Source organism: Pan paniscus, chromosome 1 (assembly GCF_029289425.2).
Source record: "Pan paniscus chromosome 1, NHGRI_mPanPan1-v2.0_pri, whole genome shotgun sequence".
Taxonomy (NCBI): Eukaryota; Metazoa; Chordata; class Mammalia; order Primates; family Hominidae; genus Pan; species Pan paniscus.
In genome coordinates, this window is record NC_073249.2 from 129784398 (window position 1) to 129811627 (window position 27230).

At 34.8% G+C, this 27230-nt stretch overlaps 1 protein-coding gene across 6 annotated transcripts in view; it reads left to right on the forward strand.

Annotated features, from left to right (window-relative positions):
- DPYD (dihydropyrimidine dehydrogenase) overlaps positions 1–27230 on the forward strand; it is an 840660-nt gene that overhangs the window by 675332 nt on the left and 138098 nt on the right. For all 6 annotated transcript variants that reach the window (XM_055115757.3, XM_034931766.3, XM_008960543.5 and 3 more), the window contains one exon: positions 7911–8053. In XM_055115757.3, the coding sequence (XP_054971732.2) occupies positions 7911–8053 (143 nt within the window). The remainder of the gene's footprint in view (positions 1–7910; positions 8054–27230) is intronic.

Sequence of the window (27230 nt, forward strand, 5' to 3'; positions counted from 1 at the left end):
TTATCCTTCAAATATTTGATGACCATTTATAGGATTTCTTTTAATCACTATATAGATATATATGATATGTGTGTGAGAAAGACAGATCAAGAGAGATCATCCTATTCACTCTGTTGTGTTTGTAGATCTTTTATCTAAAATATTGGACACAGAACCAAACATGTTCTTTGTAATGTACAGAGGATAGAATCACTGTATGTATCACTCATATATAAAAATGTCACATCATATATTCTGATGATGCTTATTCTTGTAAGGTGAATTTTAGGAACATTATAAAAATAGATATTTTTACTACAGAAGTAAATTATAACACCATTTTATCAAAAAGAATCCAACAATAAAAAGTATATATATATAAACTTGAAAGGTCTTCAACCCCTTTACTGCAGGACTCACCCCCTTTCCCAGAGATGATACCTGTGAACAGTATGAAATTCAACATTATATGCACTTACATGCACACATACTAAATGTAATCACATACTTTTTTGCCGACAATGGGACCATACCATATATATTGCTCTGCTACTTGTGATTAACTCTTAACATTATAAATTAGAGCTATTTGCGTGTCAATTTTAAAGGTTTTCTGGAATATCATATCTTGATGAACTATAATTTATTTAATAGAGTAACTACTCATGATCCTTTAGATTGTTTTCTACGGTTTTTCTGTAGAAAGTAATACTTCTAGGAACATTGTTGTATATGTAACTTTGTGTCTAAGCACTAATGGAACAGATTCTTCAAAAAAGACTTAGAAGATATATATATATATATATATATACACGCACACACACGTTGCAAATTACACTTAAAAATCTAATAAAGATTTATTCACACAGATACACACATTTACTACCATAGACTCAAGTTATGAATATTCATAATTTTGAAACCAATGAAATAACATATGGGTTACAAAAGGATCCCCAAATGTTATATCTAGGAATGAATATTAACAACCCTTAAAAATTAAGTGTTTATCCTTATGTGTTATAGCTGAATGTTTATTTTTCTGATCAATTTTCTCTGGCTTTTACACTAATATTAGCTTATATACAGTATAAGCTAGGCACTGTGCCAAGTCTTTCCCATGAGTTGTATCATCTAATACATCCAAACTCCCTGGAATATTATTAGTATTAATGTCCTTGTTTTTTAATTAGGGAAAACCAATGTTTTAGGAAGTTGAGGAGCTTGCTCAAAGCTACAATTGTATAAAGCAAACGGTTTGAGACTTACACCTAATTGGTTGGACTTCATCTGTGTTCTCATAGCATCAGTCTGTACTGATACAAGTTTTCTTAGGCAAAAATAATCCAGAGATGGTTCTTTTGGTAATTGCTGCATTGTCACTTCTCAATAATAACTGAAAATGGGAACTTTCATGTCGCAGAGACTTTATTTTTAATCGTATTACATCCTTTTTAAACTACGTGACACTGGATAAGTTATTTATTCAGCTCGAGCTTCTCTTTCTTTATGTACAAAATAGAGAGGACAGCACCTAGCTTCAGAGTTACAAGGGTTAAAGTACACAGTGTACATGAAGCCCCTGCCTCAGTGTCTGCACGTGGAAATCACTCTATGAATGAGTGATCCTACTCATTCCAGTAACAGTAGCTGACACTTTCAGAAAGGAGAATGGCCCTCTTTGGTGAATGTTATTAATTCTCTTGGTAAAAATAAATGCCTGACACATGCTAGGTACTGAGTTATTTAATATGAATCCACTAGGAACATATTGAATGCATTATGAAGCAGAAAAACATAGCTATGAAGATAGGAAGACTTGGATAAAACATAAAAAATTCAACTAAAATTAAAACATTTTCAGAAGAAAATTTTTAGCTTTTCTGAAAAAACTAAAATAACATCAAATAATCAACTTTATTTTTTCCATTTCTTCTCTTTAAATTACACATCTCTACATATAACCCTAGATCCTTTTAGTACTTCAGTTTCTGATTGAATTATGCGAATATTCTCAGAGGACCCTAATCCATGTGTAAAGATGTTATTTTTAAATAGGTGTGTCCCGTGTATTTATTAGTATATTAACTTCATTAACATTGTACACTTATTTTAGTAAAGCATAAATTTGTTGGTGGTTAATTTATATGTAGTTTATAAAAATCAATCTCTCACCTCCTAAATCCTTGAAATTCTTGATTTACTAATTTTTTTTCTTCTGGATGATGTTAAAACTATTAACAATTAGACAGTCAAGGTTCAATTTCTAATGAATTTGTTATCCACTTAATTCATTATATTTTAATTAATGTAAGCAAATTAAAACTACATTTTCTTTTTGCATACACAGTGAGCACGAATGAGTATTATAACCCAATTTCTGTTTTATTGCCAGCTAGAGCTATTATCAGGGAGTTTATTGTGGACTTAGTTCTAACAATTAATTGTGTAACAGTCGCTGTCCTAGGAGTCAAATGATTAGGGGGAGAAAGACAAACAGAATTAAACTCAATTATTCAAAATTCCAGTTATTTAGCATATGTTCCACACTCTCTTGCTCATTAAAAATTCCTTTTTTCTTCAAGGATTTAGTCATGCGAAGTACATCTCTGCCTCCTTTTCACCAATAAACTTGAGTTCAGATATTGTAATTAAAATCCATGGACATTTTGCTTCTCAAAAAAAAAAATTCTTAAATATATTGATGTCAGCCTTTTGAGGCTTTTTTTCCTTTGGGGTCAAAGTAATCTTCATCAACATTATGACACTGCTAAATGACAGCTGTTAGGAAAAGAGAAAAAGGAGGGGACATGTATGGTCCTCTTAAGGTTTCAGAGGATAAAGTTCTGTCATCATAGGCATCATGCTTTTGTCTCCAATTTAAAAATTGGTTTTAATTGCATCACTAAACACACAAGAACACAGAAGGCAATGTTAAAGTAAACTACATAAATGCTCCCTCTGAAATCAATTGTCCTTGAGGGCAGTACAATTTATAACAGCAAACACTTCTACAATTTTTATTATGTCCTCGCCTTTTATATATATTATGTAATTTATTCTTCAAAACAGCTCTATGAAGACGTTATTACAATTTTTATTATTTTATAGATGACAAAATTGAGATTCGGTGGGATTTAAAAATTTTCACAAAGTCACACAGCTTATAAATGGAACTAAGATTTGAACCTCAACAGTTGGCCCAGTTGTCTCTCTGATGTTGGTAACTAGTTCATCCTCAAATTGCCTTCTTGATAGAATTCATATTAATACTATTTATAAAATGTATAATGTTCTAACAAATGTGAATTGTTTCTAGTGGAATACTGGTAGAGAATGAATAACTGGATTCAAATTATTAACTTGAAATAACCTACTACAATGATAAGACCTGGTGTTTTGTGAGTCAAGCGTAGATATATAGTTAGGACACAAACTGATGAACCAGGAAAAAAAAAAAGCCATAGGTGCTTTAAAAATATTTTGTGGATAGACAGATGAATGGATAAATGAAGACTGAGTAAGGAACCTGATTGTCATAATACATTAATACACATATATCAATATATAATGTTATAGCCAATGATAGCATTTCTGAAATCGTATTTAAAATGATATCTGACAAACGAGAGTTCATTTTCTTAAGAAAAATACTTTTCATCAAAATCAGATTGATTAACTTAATTCAAAATCTCTGGCTTACTAAAATGTTTTTCTGAAACATGAATCAATTCAAAAATGTTCTGTGTAGTTTATCTAAGACAATATATGAATTCAACACACTGATTTGTATTTTAAATTATGACTACATGGAGGGCCTAGAATGATTATTGACCAAAAGTTACAGTTCAGTCTAGTCCACCACAAGAGCCACATAATGCAAAGCAAAGTTCTTGGTAGCAATGTTGCAACTCATAAGTCCAGTTCATTTTTCGTTTGTTTGTTCGAATCTGCAGCTTGTTTCAAAACGTGGGAACTCAGAATGGCTTGATTTTTATTGGAGGATTCCACACAGTTGAAGCAGAATGGCTTGATGTAACTGAATTCCCCATTAGGTTCATCTGGCCACCCCATGTAGATGAGGGCTTAATTTAAATTGCATGTTACCTGTTAGTTCAATTAAGTGTATAGGATTTCAATTTCTTGATTTAAACCTTGTTGTTTCCTTAAGGATAGAGCCCGCATACACATTCTTTGAACTTCTCACACTGGCTTCTTCCTCCCTAGTCTTTGGTCTAAAATCATTAATCACTGTAGCAGTGACAAATTTTAAAAGACCTTTCTCTCGATAATTGTAATTCAGGAAGTCTTTATGATTTTAATTGGCATATGTACAATTTTGTATGGCATTGATATATGTATTTTCTTTAAACCAACAGTTTTATTTTTATCTTGAACCTATTATTACTTCATTTCTGTCATTTTAAAACTAAAAATAAATTCTATATAGCAATTTAGAAAGATCTTTTTATATACCTTCATTTTCCTTCTAGAAACCGTTCTTAGTGGATGAAGTCATTCTTAAGAACTATTCCCCATAAAAATGCTGAGAACAGGTAGATTACATTTTGTGTTAAATCAGTTGAGTTATAAAAAAAATCAAACTGGGTTTATAATGGAAATAAAAACTGAATTTACTGTAGTCCAGCAACAGAGAGATCATTTCTTCATTTTTTGGATCTCATTTCCTCAGAGAACATAGTTACTCTTAACTTGAAAAAATACTCTTATTTTTTGAAAAGATTTTCTGTTCATTAGGTACATTATAAAAGCGTTAGAAAGGAAGAAAAGCATAAATTGGAAAATGTCTTATTGACCTAATTGAACATCTTCAAATGCCAATAAGAATTTGCTGATTTTTTTAACACCTGTGTAATAATGTTGCCCTTTAAGTGTCACTGGTTAATTTTTCAAAGCTGTGTTGCCATTTTATGTCCATTAATATCAATAGAATATGTGGCCAAATCCCTGTATACCACTTTGAAATTTTACCCCTTACTGTTAATGATAGTCTTCTGACAGTGGAGGTAGAAATAAATTATTTATCTACTTAGCTCAAATTTACTCTCTTGGGTCAACTAAATAAGGGGGAAAAAAACCAATATTTCTTTATTACTTCAAAGTAGTGTGTATGTAAAGAAGCCATTGGGTTAGTATGTATTGACTATGCCAGTTATATTATGCAGAGATAGCTGTGTGTCTATCAAAAAGTTTGTTACAGCTTTCCTTAAAAAATGCTTTCCTTTAACTTTTGTTATGTAGATTTATTTTAGTATAACTGAAGATATGTGTATATATATATGTGTGTTTTTGTATTCTCACTATAAATTCTGTCCACTATTAGCCTTTTTATGGTTAAAACATAAAAACTGTGAGGAATCACTGATAAATAATATAGAAGTAGAATCTTAATGTCCAGTTTCTAATTTGCCCAACTTAATACTTTGTATTCAAAATGTCTATTTTGAATTTTGAAGTGTCAGCATTGAATATTCCTAACTAAGGAATACTATAGTAATATGTAGAGGAAGCTGTTTGAGGTGTGGGAGCCACAAGTAGACATTTCCACAAACATTTTTGTGTTGAGTACAAAAGCATTAGTCATGCAAATGTTCAATTTTATCTGAAACAGATATGAACAGGATAAAAAGAAAGCCACCGATTTTTTTTTTTTTTTGAGACGGAATCTTGCTCTTGTTGCCCAGGCTGGAGGGCAATGGCGCGATCTCGGCTCACTGCAGCCTCCACCTCCCGGGTTCCAGCAATTCTCCTGCCTCAGCCTCCTGGGTAGCTGGGATTACAGGCGCCCGCCACCAAGTCCAGATAATTTTTGTATTTGTTTGTAGAGACGGGGTTTTACCATGTTGGCCAGGCTGGTCTCAAATTGTTGGCCAGGCTGGTCTCAAACTCCTGATCTCAGGTGATCCATCTGCCTTGGCCTCCCAAAGTGCTAGGATTATAGGCATGAGCCACCACTCCCAGCCTCTGTTTTAGACTTTATTTTTTAGAGCAGTTTAGGTTCACAGCAAAATTGAGAGGAAGATACAGAGATACTCAATATATCCACTGCTCCAACACATGCATGACCTCCCTCATTATCAACATTCCCCACTAGAGTGACACATTTGTTGTAATCCATGAACGTGCATTGACACCTATAGCCTAACCACCCAAAGTCCGAACTTTATAATAGGTTTCACAGTTGGTGTTGGGCATTCTACGAGTGTAACAGATACATTCTCTAAGTGTGTTTTGTGTGTGTGTGTGTGTGTGTGTAAATGTATAACAACATGCATCCACCATTATAGTATATATAGTATTTTCACTGTCCTAAAAATCCTCTTTGCTCTGCCTATTTATCCCTCCCGTTCACTCCTTACTATCACTGATATTGTCACTGTCTCCACAGTTTTTCCTTTTCCAGAATGTCATATAGTTGGAATCATATGCTATCTAGCCTTTTCAAATTGAAAGCCCTTTAACTTTTTGTTTCTTTTCTTATTTAATTATTTTATTTTATTTTTTAATTTAATTTAATTTTAAGTTCTGGCCATTTTTTAAAGGAAGGATGTGTGTGCTACCTCAGAGTAAGCATTCCAGTAAATACATATTGATATTGCTGGTGACTAGTGGTGGTGGAGGTGATGACAAAGAACTCACCACGTGAGGCTGAACCAGTTATTTGTTTATGTTGTTTGTGAAGCCCTGGTTTAAGGCAATGTCAAATTCTTGCATAAGTTGAACTGTCTTTAGTTCAGAAAATGCTTAAAGGACCCCTGACTTATAAGGGAACACCAGGAATATCAAATTATATTCCTTTATTATGAAAGCATTAATGTACTCTGGGATGTTTAACATTTGAGAATTCAAAGTAGCTTTAGTACAATATACTCATTTTTAAAATAGCCCCAAAGTATTCTTTCTATCCATACAATTTTTGTTACTATTAGGGAATAATATACTGGTAATGTCTGGCTAATTAAATATTCAAAAATTAAATGCATACACTCTAATTACTGGATTCTAGTAAATTCTCTTTAACTTGATTAAAACTTCTAATATGTGAAAAATAGGATTAGACTCCCTATTTTTTTTCAAATTGTGGGAAGTACATATAAAAAGCAACATGGAATCTGTAAGTTCATCAGCACGTTGCCTTTTTTTACAGAGTCTATGTTCACAACATCTGCTTTGTACTCTAAAGAAACATAACATAGCTGTATGTCTACTGATGTACTATATGGGATTGTTTTTCTTTTCAAAATCTGCTGTTCCTTTTTGTTTGTTTGTTTGTTTGTTTTTGAGACAGAGTCTCACTCTGTCACCCAGGCTGGAGTGCAATGGTGTGATCTGGGCTCACTGCAACCTCCGCCTCGTGGATTCAAGCAGTTCTCCTGCCTCAGCCTCCCAAGTAGCTGGGATTACAGGCGCCTGCCACCACGCCTGGCTAATGTTTATTTTTGTATTTTTAGTAGCCATGGGATTTCACCATGTTGGCCAGGCTGGTCTCAAACTCCTGACCTCAGGTGATCCACCCACCTCGGCCTCCCAAAGTGCTAGGATTACAGGCATGAGCCACTGATGCTCAAATATTCTATGCAATCTTTTACACATTACTGTATATCAAATTGTAATATGCATGTAATATGTGTGCATAGAGAATTCTGTGTTTGCTATACCTACTTGTATAACATGTCTAAATTCAATATTGGTATCAAAGTCCTTAAAATAAATAAACATCCATTAACAAATTAACATGCTTTACAACATAACATTTATACACTACATATGTATATACATCTTAAACAGAGATAAAGTAATTTGAAATTTGTCCAATGACACTGTCATCACATCATAGTAATAGAAGTAATATAAGACAGTATGCTCAAGTGGTCAGTGTGCTAACCATTGATTATTCTGATTTTGTGTAGGGACAGCAATCAGACCTATTGCTTTGAGAGCTGTGACCTCCATTGCTCGTGCTCTGCCTGGATTTCCCATTTTGGCTACTGGTGGAATTGACTCTGCTGAAAGTGGTCTTCAGTTTCTCCATAGTGGTGCTTCGGTCCTCCAGGTAGTCATTGTGTTTGTCTGTCCCTTTTAAAAATCTCCATCTCACAAATACAATGTAAGTTATGTGACAAAAAAAAACAGATTCGTTTTTGGGCCTCTTGAAAAGGAGGCCATTTGGGATCAAAATGGCAGCAGGTATTAAGTTCCTCTGACAAGTTATGAAGAGACCTGAGGTTTATTTCCTGTCCTGTTGAGGGCTTACGAACCCACTGTCTTTTCTTAATACATTTATTCACCCATGTGATCCTGAAATAAATTAGATCAGGTACCAAAATGAGTACTGTCCTCCTGGAAAAACAATACATGAGGAAATCTGAGTAAAAGTAAAATCTCAATTGAAAAACAAAATGAAATCAAGGGTATGAAAATCTATGTCATTACCAAATTTGATCCTGAGATTCCTGGCAGCCAAAGAAATAAATTATTGGCTTTATAACTTTTAAAATATTAAAATAAATTGATTGTTCAGCTTCTTGTGGTACAAAGCTGAGGGAACTTCTTTCTTCCCTTGTCCTCTTAAAGGGATGCTGTGAGATGTAGTGAATTGTACTCTTAATATTACCCTTAAAATAATAAAAATTAGGACATTAAAAAGTATTCATATACTTTTTAAAAATAATGTTGCTCAACATGGGCTTAGTACTGTCAGCACATTTTAGCATAAAAATTTCTCATTCAGGTTTTGTAGTCTGAATTTACCTAGGGACCAAGCTTTTTATATGACTAGACTGAACTGTGAACTCTCTGGTAATACTCCATTAATAATGACTTCTCACTACTTAGCATTGATGGTAATTGGAAAGCAGAAAGTTTGGCATCACATATTCTCTGGCAAAAGGGTAGAGTGTAAATAGTTCATGTTGCTAACTTGACAATCAGAATTAACATTGTTCTATGAAATACCTACAATCTATGGTGGAAATAATATGTATTAGAAAGCTAATGGAGGCAGACTTCTGCTTCCAAGAAGATGGAATAGATTTACTTTTCTCTGTGCCTCCCACTGTATACAGCTAAAAACCCTTATATATAAAACTGATGATATAAGAAGACTGAAAGGTGAAGAGAAGGCAGATTGGCTAGGGATCTCAAGACCTGAGAAACAACACAGTGGTGAGTTTCCTGGGATTTTTTTCCTCACATATCTCATCTCACACTTGGAGCCAAAGAAGCTCAACAACCCAGAAACAACAATAGGCACAGATGAAAAGCCTGCTCTCTCTAGCCAAAGAACCAGGAAAGGGGCAGCCCTGCAAGAGAGAGAACTTTTAGACATAACTTCCCTGCTCCACCCAACACCACAGATAAATATTCCATCCCTACACCCATCCATGCAAGCAAAGGACAAGTAGGGATCTTAGACGTCCACCCTCACCAAGCAGTCTCACATCCCCACTGGGCAAAAATGAGCCCTCACCCCCATCCCATATCAGAAGCCTGGACTTCTACCCTCACCTGAGAGTAATGAGGTGTCCATCCTCCCCCCTTCTGCATTAGTAGTAGAGGAGGTCTAGTGCAGAGTCAGGACCTTCATCATCACCGTGTGGTAATAAGGCCACTCTCCTTTCCTCCTTTTTATGGTGTCAGTGAAGGCCAAGTAGGGAGCAGCAACAAGGCATGCCTGCATCTCTTAGCCAGGGATGTGTCAGTGCAGGCTTACTGGAGAGCCAGAATTCTCACCTCCTCCCAGCAGTAACCAGGAGCCATGCCCCTCGGGTGTCCAAGAAAGCCAAGTAAGATACCTGGGCTTCTATCTGGCATTAAGGAGGTGGCATTCTCCACTTCCCCTGCCAGACTGACACCAAGGAAAGCTAGCAGAAACAAAGTTTAAATAAAATCAGGAGTCTCTTAATATTATACCAAAATTGTCAAGATTTCAATTAAAAATTACTCATGATACCAAGACCCAGGAAAACCTCAGGCTGGATCATAAAAAAGAATTGATAGATGCCCACATTAACATGACAGATATACTATAATTATCTGGCAGATATTTTAAGCCTCCATTATAAAATTGCATTAACAAGCAACTACAAGCATGATTGAAACAAATGAAACAACAGAAAGTCTCATCAAAGAAATAGAAGATATAAAGATGAAAATTTTGGACTTAAAAATGCAATCACTTAAATATAAAACTCAGCTGATGTGCTCAATAGTAAAATAAGAGAACAGAAGAAAGAATCAGTGAACTAGAAGATAGAGCAATAGAAATTGGCCAATATGAAAAACAGAGAGAAAAAAAAGACTGAAGAAAAGAATGAAAACAGCCCTCAGGGAACTGTGGGACTATAACAAAAGATGTAACACTAATGTCCTCAGAGTCCCAGAGGAGAGATGAAAAAGGCAGGAATGGAAAAAAAATAATGGCTGAAAATATTCCAATTTTTGCAAAAGACATAAACCTGTAGATTCAAGAGGTCAAGGTAAACTTCCAAAGAGGGCAGCTTCAAAGAAATCCATACCAAAATCCATCATATTCAAATTTCTGAAAACTGAAGAAAAAGATAAAACCTCGATAACAGCAAGAGGAAGATGACACCTTACTTATTGGGGACAAACAATTCTAATAACAGTGGATTTCTCATCACAAGCCATGGAGTCTGGAAGGAAGTGGGACATTTTTCAAATGCTAAAACAAGAACTGTCAGCTCAAAATCCTGTATCCTTCAGAAATGAGCCAGAAATAAAGACATTCTCGGCTGAAGAAAAACTAAGAGAATGTATTGCCAGGAATCCTTAACCAAAAGAATGGCTAAAGAAAGCTTTTTCAGAAGAAAGAAAATGATAAAAGAAGGCACCTTAGGATATCAAGAAGAAAGGAAGAATATGGAGCAGTGTCTTCAAAAAGAATCTGGAAGATAACAGTATCCAGGCTTGAGTATCACCTGAATTTATTTTCATCCACATGTAGAAATACCTGAGCTGAAGGATACAATGGAGTTATGAGTGGGTTTCAGAAGAGACTCTTGCTCATTGTCAGATGTGACCATGGGCAAGTCACACATGGAAGTAAAGATTATTGACTGTCTACCATGTGCTGGTAGTAATTGCTGCTACATATAGTATTTCCACAACCTACTTGAGAGTGAAATTTTTAAATATTTTTTTTTATTGACATCAACTAAGGCTTGGAGGATAAAAGTGGTTGATATGGCTTGGCTCTGTGTGAGATTACAATTCAAATCTCACCTTGAATTGTAATAATCCCCATATGTTGTGGGAGGGACCTGGTGGGAGGTAGTTGAATCATGGGGGCAGGTCTTTACTGTGCTTTCCTGACAGTGAGTAAGTCTCACTAGATCTGGTGGTTTTATAAAGGGTAGTTCCCCTGCACATGCTCTCTTGCCTGCCGCCATGTAAGACGAGACTTTGCTCACCATTTGCCTTCCACATGATTGTGAGGCTTCCCCAGCCATGTGGAACTGTGAGTCAATTACACCTCTTTCCTTTATAAATTACCCAGTCTTAGGTGTGTCTTTAATAGCAGTCACATGACTAGCAATGGAGCCAGAATTCCCATCTAGAGTTTCACAGCCACAAAGCAAATACTCTTCCAACTGGGCATATTGCCTGTCTTCCATCACAGGACCTGTAAGACGGGAATATTAGTAATACGCAAGTCTTCCATGCCCACTCAAAGCTTACATGTTCAGGCTATAGCTTACCTCTTAGAGTCAAGATTCTGTGAAGAGAATAAAAGTGAAATCATAGAAAACTAAACGAGAGTTATGTGTCCTGTGTGTAGATGTGTGCTCAGGGTGCAGATCCTAGTATGTAAATATACATAGAGTACTATGTGTCCTCATAGAAATGAATGGTGAAATAATTATTCAAATGTCAGTTTCTACTTAGGCTCCTCTTAGATGGAAAATCAGAAACTCACTGACTATGCACATGAAGCCTATTGTATTCTGGACATGAAAGGACCCTGGAACTAGAACTGCAAGAACCAGTGGGACAGTCCTGGGGCAAGACCTTTGCCATCTCTCTTTTGTGAGCCATGTGATTTCTTCTTCAGAAGGAACTAAATTTCTGTCCACTCTTGTTCTCTCCATGGCTTACTCTTGGCTCCTCTGAACTTCTATCACATGGCTGTCATGACCCTTAGACCCACGCCACATTGCAGCCTTTTAGCTCTCATTTCTCCATGAAATGTCCCACTAGCTTACTGTCTATTGGCTTGGATTTCTTTTTTTAAACTTTTATTTTAAGTTCAGGGTACGTGTGCAGGTTTGCTACATAGGTAAGCTTGTTTCATGTGATTTGTTATAGAGATTATTTTATCACCCAAGTATTAAGCCTAGTACTCATTATTTTTCTTGACCCTCTCCCTCCTCCCATCCTTCACCCTCTCATAGGCCTGAGTGTGTGTCATTCCCCTCTATGTGTTCGTGTGTTCTCATAATTTAGCTTCCACTTCTAAGTGAGAACATGCAGTATTTGGTTGTCCGTTCCTGTATTACCTTGCTAAGGATAATGGCCTCCAGCTCCCTCCAGGTCCCTGCAAATGACATGATCTCATTCCTTTTTATGGCTGAATAGTATTCCATGGTGTACATGTACCACATTTTCTTTATCCAGGCTATCATTGATGGGCATTTAGGTTGATTCCATGTCTTTGCTATTGTGAATAGTGCTGCAAAGAACATACATATGCATGTGTCTTTATAATGGGATGATTTATATTCCTTTGTGTACAGCTCAGACTGCTAAGAGAGGAAATCTGTTTGCCTAAATTTATCTTTTTATGCCAGGCCCCATCATAAGCCATTGGTTACCCCATGTATTGACTGCTTGGTGTGTAACAGAAACGTAGTAAATTTTGGTTGAATGAGTTTGTTAAATGAATTTGCTTGGTTATGGGTTTTTTGTTTTGTTTTGTTTTTACCAGAATTGTGAAGAGGGGATACAAGGATTCACATGGTATAAAAAAAATCATTACCTCTTTAGCTCTAGCTGGGAATAGCCCAGAGACTTTCCGGCTATTAAAATATTGGTTCCCAAATGATTTTGTTAAAAATGTAAAGTTTCACACATAGGTTTTTACTTCAGAAATGAAGAGGAAATCAAGACAATTTCAGCTAAAAAATACCTAAGAGAATTTATTGCCCAGAGAACTGGCAATCTAATCTGTAGAAATTTAAAGATTATTTATCAGCTCTGCCATTAGCTTGAGTCAGATTTTTAACTCAGCCAGAACATGTTTTTTTAACCAATATTGGCTAAAGTATGAATTAAAATCAGTATTAAGATATATATATATATATATACTTAGGGTGGTCATAAGGTGGGAAATATTTGAATTTGTAATTTTAGTTTGGTAGTTCAGTGGAGGGTACAGAATATATATTTCCATCTTTCTTCCATTCTAACTGAATTCACTTCATTCCACTCCCTAATCTTGGGTTAACCTAACCTTTCGTTCAGTATACTTTTAAGCTGTTGAATATTATTAGAAAAATTAATGTAACTCTGCAATTGGGCTTACTCCAAATACATAGTGTTTAATGTCTGCTGGGGCTTGGGTACCAGTCAGTATTTCTTTTTATTCATCTTTTTTTTTTTTTTTACTTCCCATCAAATTCTTTTTTTTTTTCTTTTTTTTTTTTTTTTTGAGAAGGAGTCTCACACTGTTGCCCAGGCTGGAGTGCAGTGGCGCAATCTCAGCTCACAGCAAGCTCCGCCTCCCGGGTTCACACCATTCTCCTGCCTCAGCCTCCCAAGTAGCTGGGACCACAGGTGGCCGCCACCATGCCCGGCTAATTTTTTTGTGTGTGTATTTTTAGTAGAGACAGGGTTTCACCATGTTAGCCAGGATGGTCTCGATCTCCTGACCTCGTGATCCGCCCACCTCGGCCTCCCAAAGTGCTGGGATTACAGGCATGAGCCACCGCGCCCAGCCTGAAATTCTTTCTTGCAGTTAGTTCGAATCTTTTTCATACAACTCAAAGCCCTTAGCCTCTCGATCATCATCCTCCCATTTCTCTCATATCATCCTTTCATTGCCTCTCATTGCCCAAACGAATTCTGTTCTCTGGTTTTACAATATTTATTAAATCCACCTTTCTAATGATTTCTATTCACAAGTGAAATGTGTACCAACAAAATGAATTCTTTATAGCAGGTATGACCAGACAAATGAAATTGATTTAAATATCTAGGTTATGGTGCTGATACACTAGAGTATAGAAATAGAAGTCCTGTAATGGGTGTAGAAATAGTAATATAAATAAATATTTTGATTCTGATTTTTCTCATACACTATTCATCATGTGTATAGACTATGTTGATAAGTGAGTGCCCTACTAAAATTAAGATTTACACTCAAATTAGTAATTTCAAAATCTTATGTAATTAAGTGAGTTCACTGCTAAAATAAAGATTTACACTCAAATTAGTAATTTCAAAATCTGTTCCAAATGAATCTATGTTTGTAAATTAAGCCATATGACTGACATTAAGAAGAGTAATGACATTTCAAGAATGGAAAGCTAATTTTTTTCATAAGTTGTATAAGTGTGATAGCGCATACCTTCTTTATTGCTTTATATGCATCACAGAGAATAATTCATTCATTCATTTTTTAATAAATATGTATTGAGACCCTACTATATATTCTTAGCATTGTTGTAGAAATTTGGAGTATTTCTGTGAATTAAAAAAAAAAACAACTAAAGTCTGTTACCTTATTGGGCTTACATTCTTGTGAGCGGAGACAGAAAAATATACAATAAATGTTAAATGTAAGTGTATTATATTTAACATAAGATAAGTGCTGTGGGAAAAAAACAGACTTCATTGTAAAGATAATATTTTTATTAAAAAATGATGGTTGTAAATCCTAGAAAATTTTTATTGAAGAAAAAACCTAGGTTACAGCATCATTTGCTTAAATTTTTGCTAATTGAGGAATTAAATGTAAGTTCACAAAATATTGTATATCACCTCACAGTTTATTTTTATTTATTTATTTTCATATGTATAATCAAACTGAACCTTATTATCACTTGACATACCAAAATACATTTTGCATCTCAACATACTTCGGTATATAGTGCTACCTTCAGTGGTCACATATTATCCCATATTATAAATGCACTGAAATTTATCTATAAAATCCATTATATGGGTTCTTCTTCACTACTAGTTTAAGCAGTGCTGAGAAAACCAAATTGCATTTATCTCTAATTATTTTATAATATATTTTAGTATAATGTAATTGATCAGGAAAGGGAATATACTTTTTTTAAACTTCTTAAAATTTTTGTGGGTACATAGTAGGTGTACATATTTATAGGTTACGTGAGATATTTTAATATAAGCATGCAATGCATAGTAATCACATCAGCTAAATAGGGTCCACCTCACAGTTGATAAACTGAAATGTCTCTTAGGGTTTCAGATTACATTTTATTGGGCAATTATTGCTTTTCTTTCTTTCTTTCTTTCTTTTTTTTTTTTTTTTTTTGAGATAGAGTCTCACTCTGTTGCCAGGCTGGAGTGCAGTGGCAGTGGCACGATCTCGGCTCACTGCAATCTCCACCTCCCAGATTCAAGCCATTTTCCTGCCTCAGCCTCCCGAGTAGAGCTGGGATTACAAGTGCGTGCCACCACACCCAGCTAATTTTTGTATTTTTTGTAAAGACGGGGTTTCAACATGTTGGCCAGGATGGTCTCGATCTTCTGACCTTGTGATCCACCCACTCAGCCTCCCAAAAGACTGGGATTAAAGGAGTGAGCCACCATGCCCAGCCCAATTATTGCTTTTCATAGCAAAATTTGCTTCAAAATTTTTGAGCGAATTTTCTTGGAATGTATCATTTCTCCGTGGCACTGTTTATTTCTATGATCTTATTCTGTAACATGCTTTGACAAGATGTCAACATTTCAATGGTAAATCATCCAATCATCTTACCTTAAAAAACGCTTCAGTGATTTTTTTTATGAAAAATGCCAGTGGAATGTTTGTAGGGATTCTATTGAATATTTAGATTGCTTTGGATAGTATGGATATTTTAACACTATTGATTCTTCCAGTCCTTGAACATAGGGTATCTTATCACTTACTTGTGCTTTCTTCAATTTCTTTAATTCATGTTTTATAATTTTCAGTATACAGGTCTTTCACCTCCTTGGTTAAATTTATTGCTAAGTGTTTATTTTTATGCTACTGTAAGTGAGATTAATTCTTTGATTTCTTTTTTCGATAATTTTTTGTTAATTTATAGAAACATCACTAATTTTTGCATGTGAATTTTGTATCCTGCAGCTTTATTGAATACATTTATTCTAACTGTTCTGTTTTTTGGTGGAGGCTTTAGAGTTTCCCACATATAATATGGTATCTACAGAGTCTATTTAACTTTTTCTTTCTGATTTGGGTGCTTTTATTTCTTTTTCTTCCTAATTAATCTGGCTAGGACTTCCAGTATTATGTGGAGTAAAAATGAGGAGAGTGGGCATCCTTGTCTTGTTCTTAATATTAGAAGAAAAGCTTTCAACTTTTCACTGTTGACTGTGATGTTAGCTGCATGCTTGTGATATATGGCCTTTACTGTACTGAAGTACATTCCCTGTATATCTAATTTTTTGAGAGTTTTTATTAAGAAAGATGTTCAATTTTGTCGGATGCTTTTTCTGCATCTATTAAGATTATCGTATGGTTTTTGTGATTCATTCTGTTAATGTGTTGTTATATTTGTTGGTTTGCATAGGTTTAATCATTCTCACATCTCTAAGATGACTGCTATTTGATCATGGTGAATGATTCTTTTAATGTGCTGTTGAATTCAGTTTGTTATTACTTTGGTGAAGATTTTTGCACCCATGTTTATCAGAGATGCGGCCTATACTTTTTTTCCTATAGTACCCTTTTCTGGGTTTGGCTTCAGCGTAATACTGGGCTCAGCTGAAACTCAAACTCAAAATGAATTAAAGACTTAAACATAAGACCTGAAATCATAAAACTCCTGGAAGAAAATACAGGGGAAAAGCTCCTAGACATTGGCCTTGGCTATGATTGTTTGAATAGGACATCAAAGGACATGCAACAAAAGAAAAATAAACAAGTAGGACTACATCAAACTGAAAACTTCTATACAAAAAAGGAAGCAATCAACAAGATGAAAAGACTTCCTATGGATTTGGAAAAATATTTTCAAACCATATGTCTTTTAAGGGGTTAATATTTAAAATATATAAGGAGCTCTCACAATTCAAAAGCAAAAAAAAAAAAAAACAAATAACCTGATTTCAAAATTTTTTACTCAGGATCTTTGAAGAAAAAAAAGGTGAAATCATAGAAAAATGAATGAGAGTTATGTGTCCTGAGTGTAGACGTTAATATTCTTTGAGCAAAGAACCTGAGTAAATATCTTTGAGTAAAGAACCTGAGTAAATAATGGACCAAAGGAGACATAAATGGCACAGATATTTGAATAGATGCTTAACATCACTGATCTTCAGGAAAATGCAAATCAAAACTACAATGAGATATTATCTTACACCTGTTAGAATAACTATTATCAAACAAGATAAAAATAGCAAGTGTTGATGAGGGTGTAAAGAAAGGACAACTTTTGTTCATTGTTGGGGAAAATGTAAATTGGTGCAGCCATTATGGAAAACAATATGGAGGTTCCTCAAAAAATTAAAAACAGAACTACGATGTGACCTAGCGATCCTTCTTCTGGGTAAATCCCCAAAGGAAATGAAATCAGCACTATAGATAGATAGATAGATAGATAGATAGATAGATAGACAGATAGACAGATAGATAGATCTGTACTCCCATATTCTGTGCAGTATTATTCACAATAGCCAAGATATGGAAGCAACCTTAAGTGTCTGTCAATAGATGAATGGATAAAGAAATTGCAGCATATATACACAATGGAGTTTTGTTCAGCTGTAAAAAAGATCCTGCCATTTGTGTCAAAATAAGTGAACCTAGAAAATACTATGCCAAATGAAATAAGCCAAACACAGAAAGGAAAATGTTGTATGATCTCTTATATGTGGAATCTAAAAAAAAAAAAAGTTGACTACTTAGAGAGTAGAACTGTAGTTATCATATGTGGGTGCATGAAGTAGGAAGGTTACAAAGAGATGCAGTTCAAGGATACAAAATTGCAGTCATGTCAGATGAGTAAGTCTGGAGATCTAAAGCACAGCACGAGTAATCTAGTTAATAATATTGTGTTTTATACTAGATATTTGCTAAGAGAGTAGATTTTAGACACTCTTACCACCAGAAAAAAATGTTACTGTGTAAAATGAGAGATGTGTTAATTGGCTTGACTGTAGTGATCATTTGAGTGTGTATATGTATAACAAAACATCATGCAGTACACTTAAATCTGTATAATTTTAAAATGGATAAAATGCTTCAATGAATTCTGAATATAAAAACTAAGGAATTAGCTAGAGAGTAATCTGGGTACTCCAGATCATTTTCCTAGTACAACTTTGGAGTGAAAATAACTATTACAACAGAACCAGATGTAACACCGTGGCGTAGAAATGAGATTCAAAACCGATTACAGGCTTGCCTTCCTGGGTAAATGCTCTTATAAGTTCTTCAGTCAACCCAACTGACTTCTAATTTATTTAAGTGAACTTCAGTGTCTTTGAAATCCCTGATTTTTTAATCTTATTTGACAGGATTTCATTAGTTAGAATATGCAAATTAGAAATATGAAAAGGACAGATGAAAATTATCAGTAAATTTCAGGTACTGATATTTATAAAAACCTTCCTATTAAATTATATTCTCAAACTATTCATAAACTCTTGAGGTCTTGAAATCTTTTTGAGGGCTACTCTGAAAAAAAGAAGTTTGCTTCTGACTGCCAATTATTTCTTCATGAAGAGAAAAATAAATAAATAACTAGTAATTCACCTTCAAAACAGTTTGAAGGGAGAACTTTAATAAATTAACATTGGCTTTTTTAAGTTTTGATTTCATTGTTAGTCCCAGATCTTATCTTCCCAATGAGTCCTGTATCTTCTTTCTAGTATTCAAGTACTAGACTATAATTTCTGTTGAAAAACTATTTAGGGATTTGTATTACAACCAAAGCTCAGACTGAGTCAGTTGCTTTCAGTGATAGGTTTCATTATAAAATGTTCACCTTCCTCTATAGATAAAAAATATACATACTATATGACTTTTTTCACTGAATGACTCTAGGTTTCTATAATTTAATTTAATTTAATTTAATGATATTGCCATTACAATTCATTACCTTAAGGACTTTGATTCAGAAAGTCAAAAATTATCAGTTAATTCACAAACAGTTATGACCTGTGCCTTCATTGAGATTGTATGGATGTGTGTGTGTTTGTGTGTGTGTGTGTGTGTGTGTGTGTGTGTTTAATTCTATCTTTTCTGCGTGGGTTTGTCACTAAAGTTAATAGAAAATCCTGAAATATAACGGAAAGATGAAGCATAGTGGGCATTTGCTGTGGAAAGTCATGGTCACATGACGGCCACTCGCTGAACTCAGATAACCAAATCAATTTTTAACAATAATCAGAGCTGCTCTGATGGAGCTAGTTCAAGCTAAATGGAATTTTTTAATGTGATCAGGAAATGTATTATTTTATTAAAATTAGAGAAAAAGAAGTAATTGAAGCAGCACGATGACACTGTTTCCACTTGAGTGCAGATGGATGCATTACCCATATTATCTCTTGGTCATAATATACATAGAGACTTCACTGCTTCAACTTTACTGACGGGTGTCTTTAGGTGATAAAATTTTTGCATACTATATTACAAATTTTCATTGGGTAGGTGGAAAATATTTATTCAATAACTTCTAATTTTTTATTTCATCATCATTCAATTTCAGGCCAGAGGGTAACAAATGTAGTAAAAATACTTGACAGCATTCAAAATTATTTTAAATGGAATCAGAACTATTTCACATAACTGGTTAAAAGAGAAATATTTTTCCTTTCCATTATGCAATTTCTTGTGTCCTGGCTTTAATGAATGTTTCACTTACAACTTTAAGAATAATATGTAAGTAGATATTTTTAAAAATGGAAACTCAATATTCTCACAATAATATATAAGAAAAAATGCTTTTAGTTTATCCATTCAATGATGTTCTAATTGCTGTGTCAATTATCACATTATTTTAAATTACTTTAATGGAAGGTTATTTTCAAGAGGTTTTCATATTTAAAAAGCATCTTGATTCTAGTGCAACAAATGTTGTTTATAAGCAAAGAGAATAAATTAAATGGAAACTTATTACGTCTTTGAGTGACTACACATTCTCCACTTGATAGAAAGATTAACATCTAGATTCAAGAGAAATTAATTGAAACTCAAGCTAATATTTTTGAAAGACAGTTTTACTATAGAAAAAAATAATAGCATTGCACAATGGCTATTTCAAGTTAGAGAATACTCATGAGTTAGCTAAGATGTTTGCAGGCATATAGCTACAGAAAATTCCTCACCTTATATAAATGTCCTTGCCTAAATTTTTTCTTGTCCCTGACAAATCCTTTATACTGTCCGTTCCTATTTGAATTGTATGCAGAGATGTGACTAATTAACGGTCTGACTTCTTTTTCAAAGAGTCTTCATATGCTTGACCAAAGTCTTAAACTACTATTTTTATTCTTCATTTTGAAAGAAAATCTCAGTTGTTTAGATATTCTTATTTCACATATTATTTTCTAAACATTGTATATCTTTGTTCCTTTCCTCTATTTCTGGTTTATCAGTGTCACTTGAAATGAGTTGTGATTGGATGGGTAACTGATTTTTTAATAACTGTGTCTTGTTCATCCAAATGACTATTAGAAATAGTTATTTGGGGAGGTAATGTAGTAACTACTCTTATATATTGGGAATGGATTTCATTCCCATTTTAAAAACCTAAAGAGAGCCAAGATGAATGACCAAAGTTGGTTGTTGAGTGAATTAGGTATCCAAAGTCATGAGTCTTTTTTCTGTTAGTTCATAAATTGATTTTAATTACCAGTTTACAGAGAAATGTTCCAAAATTGTTCTGAGCAGTGCGAACATCTTCCCAGGTGATTATTTTGAAAAGACCACTTCATTTTGATGTATACACTTTGATATTTGTTTTAAAATTTTTTCAGTGTTTTATAGACTCTGGTACCAAGTTAGAGATCTAGAAAACCTGGACTGTACAGGGAATTTAGAGAGCTCTTAGACCATAGCAAAATATATTATAAAGAGTATTAATGATCTATTGAATATTACCTTCTATTTTTTCAAAAAGCCTTTTCCATATGTTAATTTATATAATTCTTATAAAGCTGTGGGTATATCAATAAGCATTTTTAACCCCATTTATAGATTTGCATATTCACAGTTTGTAATTTCCTTGGGTTCATTTTATCAGTTGACTTTCCAGTAGGACTAGGAACCATGTTACCTGATTTCTATTCTATAATTTGTCTCTGCATCCCCCACCCTCCCTGTTACTGTACTCAAGAAATGTGCTAGCAAAATGAAAGAGGAATTCAAAATAATAAACGTGTGAAAGCTTGCTCTTTCACTTATTAATTGCTGATTCTTCTCAGTTCTTGAGCTCTATCTGCGAGTAGTTTGTTTATACCCAATTATATAATTTTATAAGTGAGAGATTTGTTTTTGTCTTTATTAAGTAATTTATCCCTGACTTCTTCAGTTTCCAAAATTATTTTGAATTCTGAACATTCTTTCCACGTGCTGAGTAAAGAAAACTTTGAGATTTCTAGAAGACTGGCTACTCTGGGGCTCCTGGGCTCTACTTGGGGGAAGCACAGAAATCCATTTGATCACATTATTGGATAACATGAAATTTGGAGTAAACTTGGGGTAAAGAGTAAATCACAAAGTAGACTCAGAAAAATCAGAAGATGCATGTGTGATTGATCTAATATGAGAAGATACAGTTAATTAGTGACAAAAGTAAGGTCCTATTCTTGGGTACAAAAACTTAACTATATATCTGAAGTGGAGACAACCATGGCAAAGAGAAGATTTTGTGGAAAAACCATACAGGGATATAATTGACAGTAAGATAAACAGTATAGCTTCTTTTAAAAAGTTGATCTTAGTTACATTTGAAATGTGGTATCTAGGAAAATGAAAATAATGTCCTCAATGAACTATCATAAAATGGCATCTTTATCACTTAATGAGCCCCACTATATCCCAGGCAGAGCTCAAGCATCAAGGATACAAGGATATTCTCAGACACCTGAGACCTGCCCTCAGGAAGCTTGCATGCTAGAAGCTCCCTCATAGGAGTGATGTCTTAGTCCATTTTCTGTTACTTAGAATACTCAAAGCTGGGCAATTTTTAAAGAAACGGAATGTATTTCTTACAGTTATGGATGCTGAGAGGTCCAAGGTTGAGGGGCTGCATCTGGTGTGAGTTTTCTTGCTGGCAGAGACTCTCTGGAGAGTCCTGAGGTGGGGCAGGACATCACATGATGAGGGGCCTGTGCTTGCTAATGCGCTAGTTCAGGTCTTTCTTTCTCTTCGTATAAAGCCATGAATCCCACTCCCATGATAGTGCATTAATCTGTGAATGGAATAATCCATTCATGAGGGCAGAGCTGTCATGATCCAATCACCTCTTAAAGACCCCACCTCTCAATACTGCCACACTGGAGATTGAGTTTCAACATGAGTTTTGGAGGGGACATTCAAACCATAGCAATGATAAAATAATTGAGCCATTCAGAGACCCTGAGAGAAGAGTATCCTCCCGGCCAGAGAAAGAGCAACAGCATAAATATCAAGGCGTAGTTATACAAGTGAGCAAATATGGCCTATTTCAGGCATGGCAAGGCATACTGAACAGAGGTGAGAATGATAGGAAATGAAGTGAAAGACGTAGGCAGAGATGAATCTTGTGGAGTACTTCAGGTCATGATAACGATTTTAGATGTTATTCTGCACTTGAGGAGTGAAGTGTCTCCAAAGAGTGGCAAGGTCTTTACATTTTCACAGGCCAACACCACACCGGCTGTCGCTTTCCTCAGATCCTGGAGTGAATGCTCAGTAGGCCTTTTCTACTTTGTACTTCCATGGCATCTTGTTCATTTTTAAATAATGGTTTTTATCCTTCATAATTTTAATTCTCCTCTCTTCTAGGGCTACTCATCGCCTCCTTCACCCTTGGTTAGCTGCTTATAAATAATTTTTACTACTCTCAAGGGTGACAGGCCCCAAAAATGTGCCTTTATCAACTCAAATTCATCACTTCTAGAGGAAACGTGTCTCCAAAGCACATGTTCTGTTAATGGTAGGACATCATCATTAACTTTCTATACAAGGGAAAACATTATTAAATATTAATCCAAAAATCAGACTAACACACATGTCTTTCCAGAATCATTCAGTTCTATCATGTGCTTAATATATTTAAAAATTTTCCCAAGGGTTCAGATGAGAATAGATTTTGCCACTCTATTTCTCCTGCAACAAAAAATGAAAATACAGACCACAAAAATACATTTCACAGTTGGTCCCTCAAAAGCATCTACCTCTCTAAGAGTTTCCAATCATGACATTCAGTTTTGTACCCCACTGTTTTGCTTTGTGTGTACTGTCTCAATTCTTTATAACTTTTCTTTATTACATTTTCTAAATAACACTGAATTATAAGCTTATTATAAAATGAAGCTCATGGGTTATGGCCACTCTCCTTTTTGAAGGACTTCTCTCTCTACCTGATGATTACTATCTTTCTTCTAAAGGGTTAAAAACAAATTTAGATTTTTCTGGGCTATTTTCAGACTGGTACCTTTAATTTTTTATGCACCTTTGCCTTTTCAAAAGGCAATTTCTCTTTACAGTACTAACAAACCAAACTTTAAAATCTCTTATCCTCCTAACACCTACACTCATGTTTATATAGGCCTATTTACAATTAGTCTCATGTTTGGTCACCATATTTTCAATGTGTTCACAACAAACTAGACCCTCTGATGTTATCTTCTTCTCAGAAAGTCCACTCATCACTTTTGATTTGGCATATCATTATTTTATTCTTGTTTTCCTTTTTTCCTTGTGTTGATGTACTTCTGATTTCTTCTGAGTTTATTGCTTATGGAGTAGATTTGAAAAGGTCCCATTCCTAACCATCGTCCAAGATTAGAAAATTTGAGGATTTATTTATTGACTTTTTGGGTTTGATCTAGGATGTCTAAAGGCTGAGGCAGAACAGAAAAGAGGAAAAGGGAGGAAGACAATGTTAGACAGTAGCTAGATGGGAATGACTCCAGCTCTAGACCAAAAATATAACCAAGCTCTGAGAACCTCTGTATAAAGGCGGGTGGGTAGCTCTTATTAAGGAGATAAAATTAAAGCTGAATTGTTCTACCTTATACCTCTATATACCTAATACCAAGTATGTTTTTGGTCATTTTTTGTTTTTTCTTCATAAATCAGTACATTCAGTTTCCTCATTCTTAATGCATTCATTTTTTTCTTTGTGTAAATTTAAGGATTACAAGTGCAGTTTTGTTACATGGATTCATAGTGAAGTCTGGACTTTTAATGTATATTGTAATGTAACCCTGTTGTTAGTTTTAACATTTTTCAAAAATCTCAGTTCATCCTAAGCTTGAAGATTCCTTACAGTATTTGTGTGCTATCATTATGTATACAGATGTGGTTCTATTGTCATGTATACTATGGTAGTTAAGAGAAGGAGCTTTGAAGTTTTATAATACTTTGCTCACCATTTACTAGCTGGATAAATTTGGGCTAATTATTTAACCTCTATAAACCTTGGTTTATTTATCTATAAAATGGAAGTTATAGTACCTATCTCATTGGATTGTAATAAGACAGAAATGATATTTAATATGATAAAGCGAGTATCACAATTCAGAGTCTCAGTCCTCCGAGTATCTCCCTCCTGCTCCAGCCACCCTGGTGTTGCCCCGCTTTTCATTATCCAACAATGATTGGCACATCAGGGAGCCATCAGCACTCTGGTCCAGCCCTAAGACTGCTTGTAAAATGAATATCAACTGTAATTGTATCTGTCTGTAGTTATAAACTGATAAAAGAAAGAGTACCAGACTTATATAATTCTAGCCATGCAGTTGACATTTATTACTTTTTTTTTTTTTTTGGTACAGATAATCATGACTTAGGAATAAAAAATAAGCAAACAATTTGGGCACGCATTTATTTTGATGGTATTTAATTGTGACTAGCTGCAAATAATGATTGTAAAAGAAATTACAGTAAAATATCAAAGTTCTTACAGGCCTGAAAACACTTAGAAATCACAACTATGTCTCTTATTTAGAAATACAGAAAGTCAATGATAAGCTTAAAGTTTACAAATAGTAGTGAAGGAAATTACTGTCAGACTATCTCTCCATTTCAGGTGATTTCTAGACCACAGTTCAGAAACCAGATTTAGGATGAATGACCTCTGTCTAAACAGGGAGCGTGATCAAGTACAACACTGAAATACAAACGTGTGTTAATTTCCACCAGATAGAATAATTATTATCTATTAACGTGTTTTTTGTTTTTGTTTGTTTGTTTTTTGAGACAGAGTCTTGCTCTGTCGCCCAGGCTGGAGTGCAGTGGCGTGATCTTGGCTCACTGCAACCTCCGCCTCCCGCGTTCAAGCGATTCTCCTGCCTCAGCCTCCCAAGTACTTGGGATTACAGGCACCCACCACCATGTCCAGCTAATTTTTGTGTTTTTAGTAAAGACGGAGTTTCACCATCTTGGTCAGGCTGGTCTCGAACTCCTGACCTCGGGTGATCCACTCACCTCGGCCTCCCAAAGTGCTGGGATTACAGGCGTGAGCCACGGCGCCAGGTCCTCATTTAAGGTTTTGACACAAACATGAGAAAACTTAACATTGTCAAAAGTATGCTGTGAAGATATGTATAAATATTTACTCAATTGGAAATCTGCATCCTCTTCTCAAACACTTTTTTGTTGTTGTTGTTTGAGACGAGTGTCGCTCTGTCACCCAGGCTGGAGTGCAGTGGCGTGATCTCAAGTCACTGCAACCTCTGCCTCCCAGGTTCAAACAATTCTTCTGCCTCAGTCTCCCGAGTAGGTGGGACTACAGGTGCCCGCCACCACATCTGGCTATAATTTTTGTATTTTTAGTAGATACAGGTTTCACCATGTTGGCCAGGCTGGTCTCGAACTCCTGACCTCAAGTGATTTGCCTGCCTCGGCCTCCCAAAGTACTGGGATTACAGGTGTGAGCCACTGTGCCCCGCTTCTCTCACACACTTAAAAATAAAAATTATCTTGGAATAAACTCTTTACTCATATTTTAAAAGTTTGCTCTTGGAAAGAAAAACACGTCATCAATGTTCTCCAAGTAAAATGCTTTTAGGGGAAACTTTTGAATGTTTTACTGCAGAGTACTCAACAAATTGCTATTTTGGATAGAGGACCAAATGGATTTCTGTTTTATCTGAGTATTAATTAAAAAAATCATTCGAAAGCTTGACTCTCTCAAACTATGTATCTGTGCATCATATATGTGGTTTATGGCATCAAAGTTACAGTTCAGTAGATTTCTAAAAGGCTTTTGAGACAGAGACATGAATTTTTACAGATTCTAATTACAAGTTAGAAGTCATCTCACTGTGGGAAATTAAAAATGGAGACAATTAGAGAAAATTCCAGTTGAAAGAAAAATGCATTATGGAAAAAGCAATAAAAGCACACACAAAAAAGCAGGAAAGTAAAAATCACTTATCAGTAGCCTCTATTATTCAATTGTAGATCAATAGTGTGTAGTTAGTGCATTACCAGGAGAACATTAATTTGCAATTACCGCAGGTGATCTGATCCTCTCTTCTGTCCATTGACACAAATGACCTTTTGTTGAAAGAGAGTCTGTAGTCATTATTTTAAATAGAGCAACAGAAAGGCAAAAAGAATGCTTAGGTCACTTTCAGTCACAAGTATCTTATACCACCCAAAATGGGAACGTTTGTATTTTAGCGCCAGTCACGTGATGGAGTGTCATGGGCCTAAGCATGGGCGTGCCTGTTTGTGCGCAGGAGGAATGTGGTATGCACTATGTGATGGTGGGTAAAAATGATTCAAGGATGAAACTACAAGTGCCCTCAATTAAATATAAAATAACGTAGACCTTTCATAAACCTCTACTACAAAGAAAGGTATGAGAGAT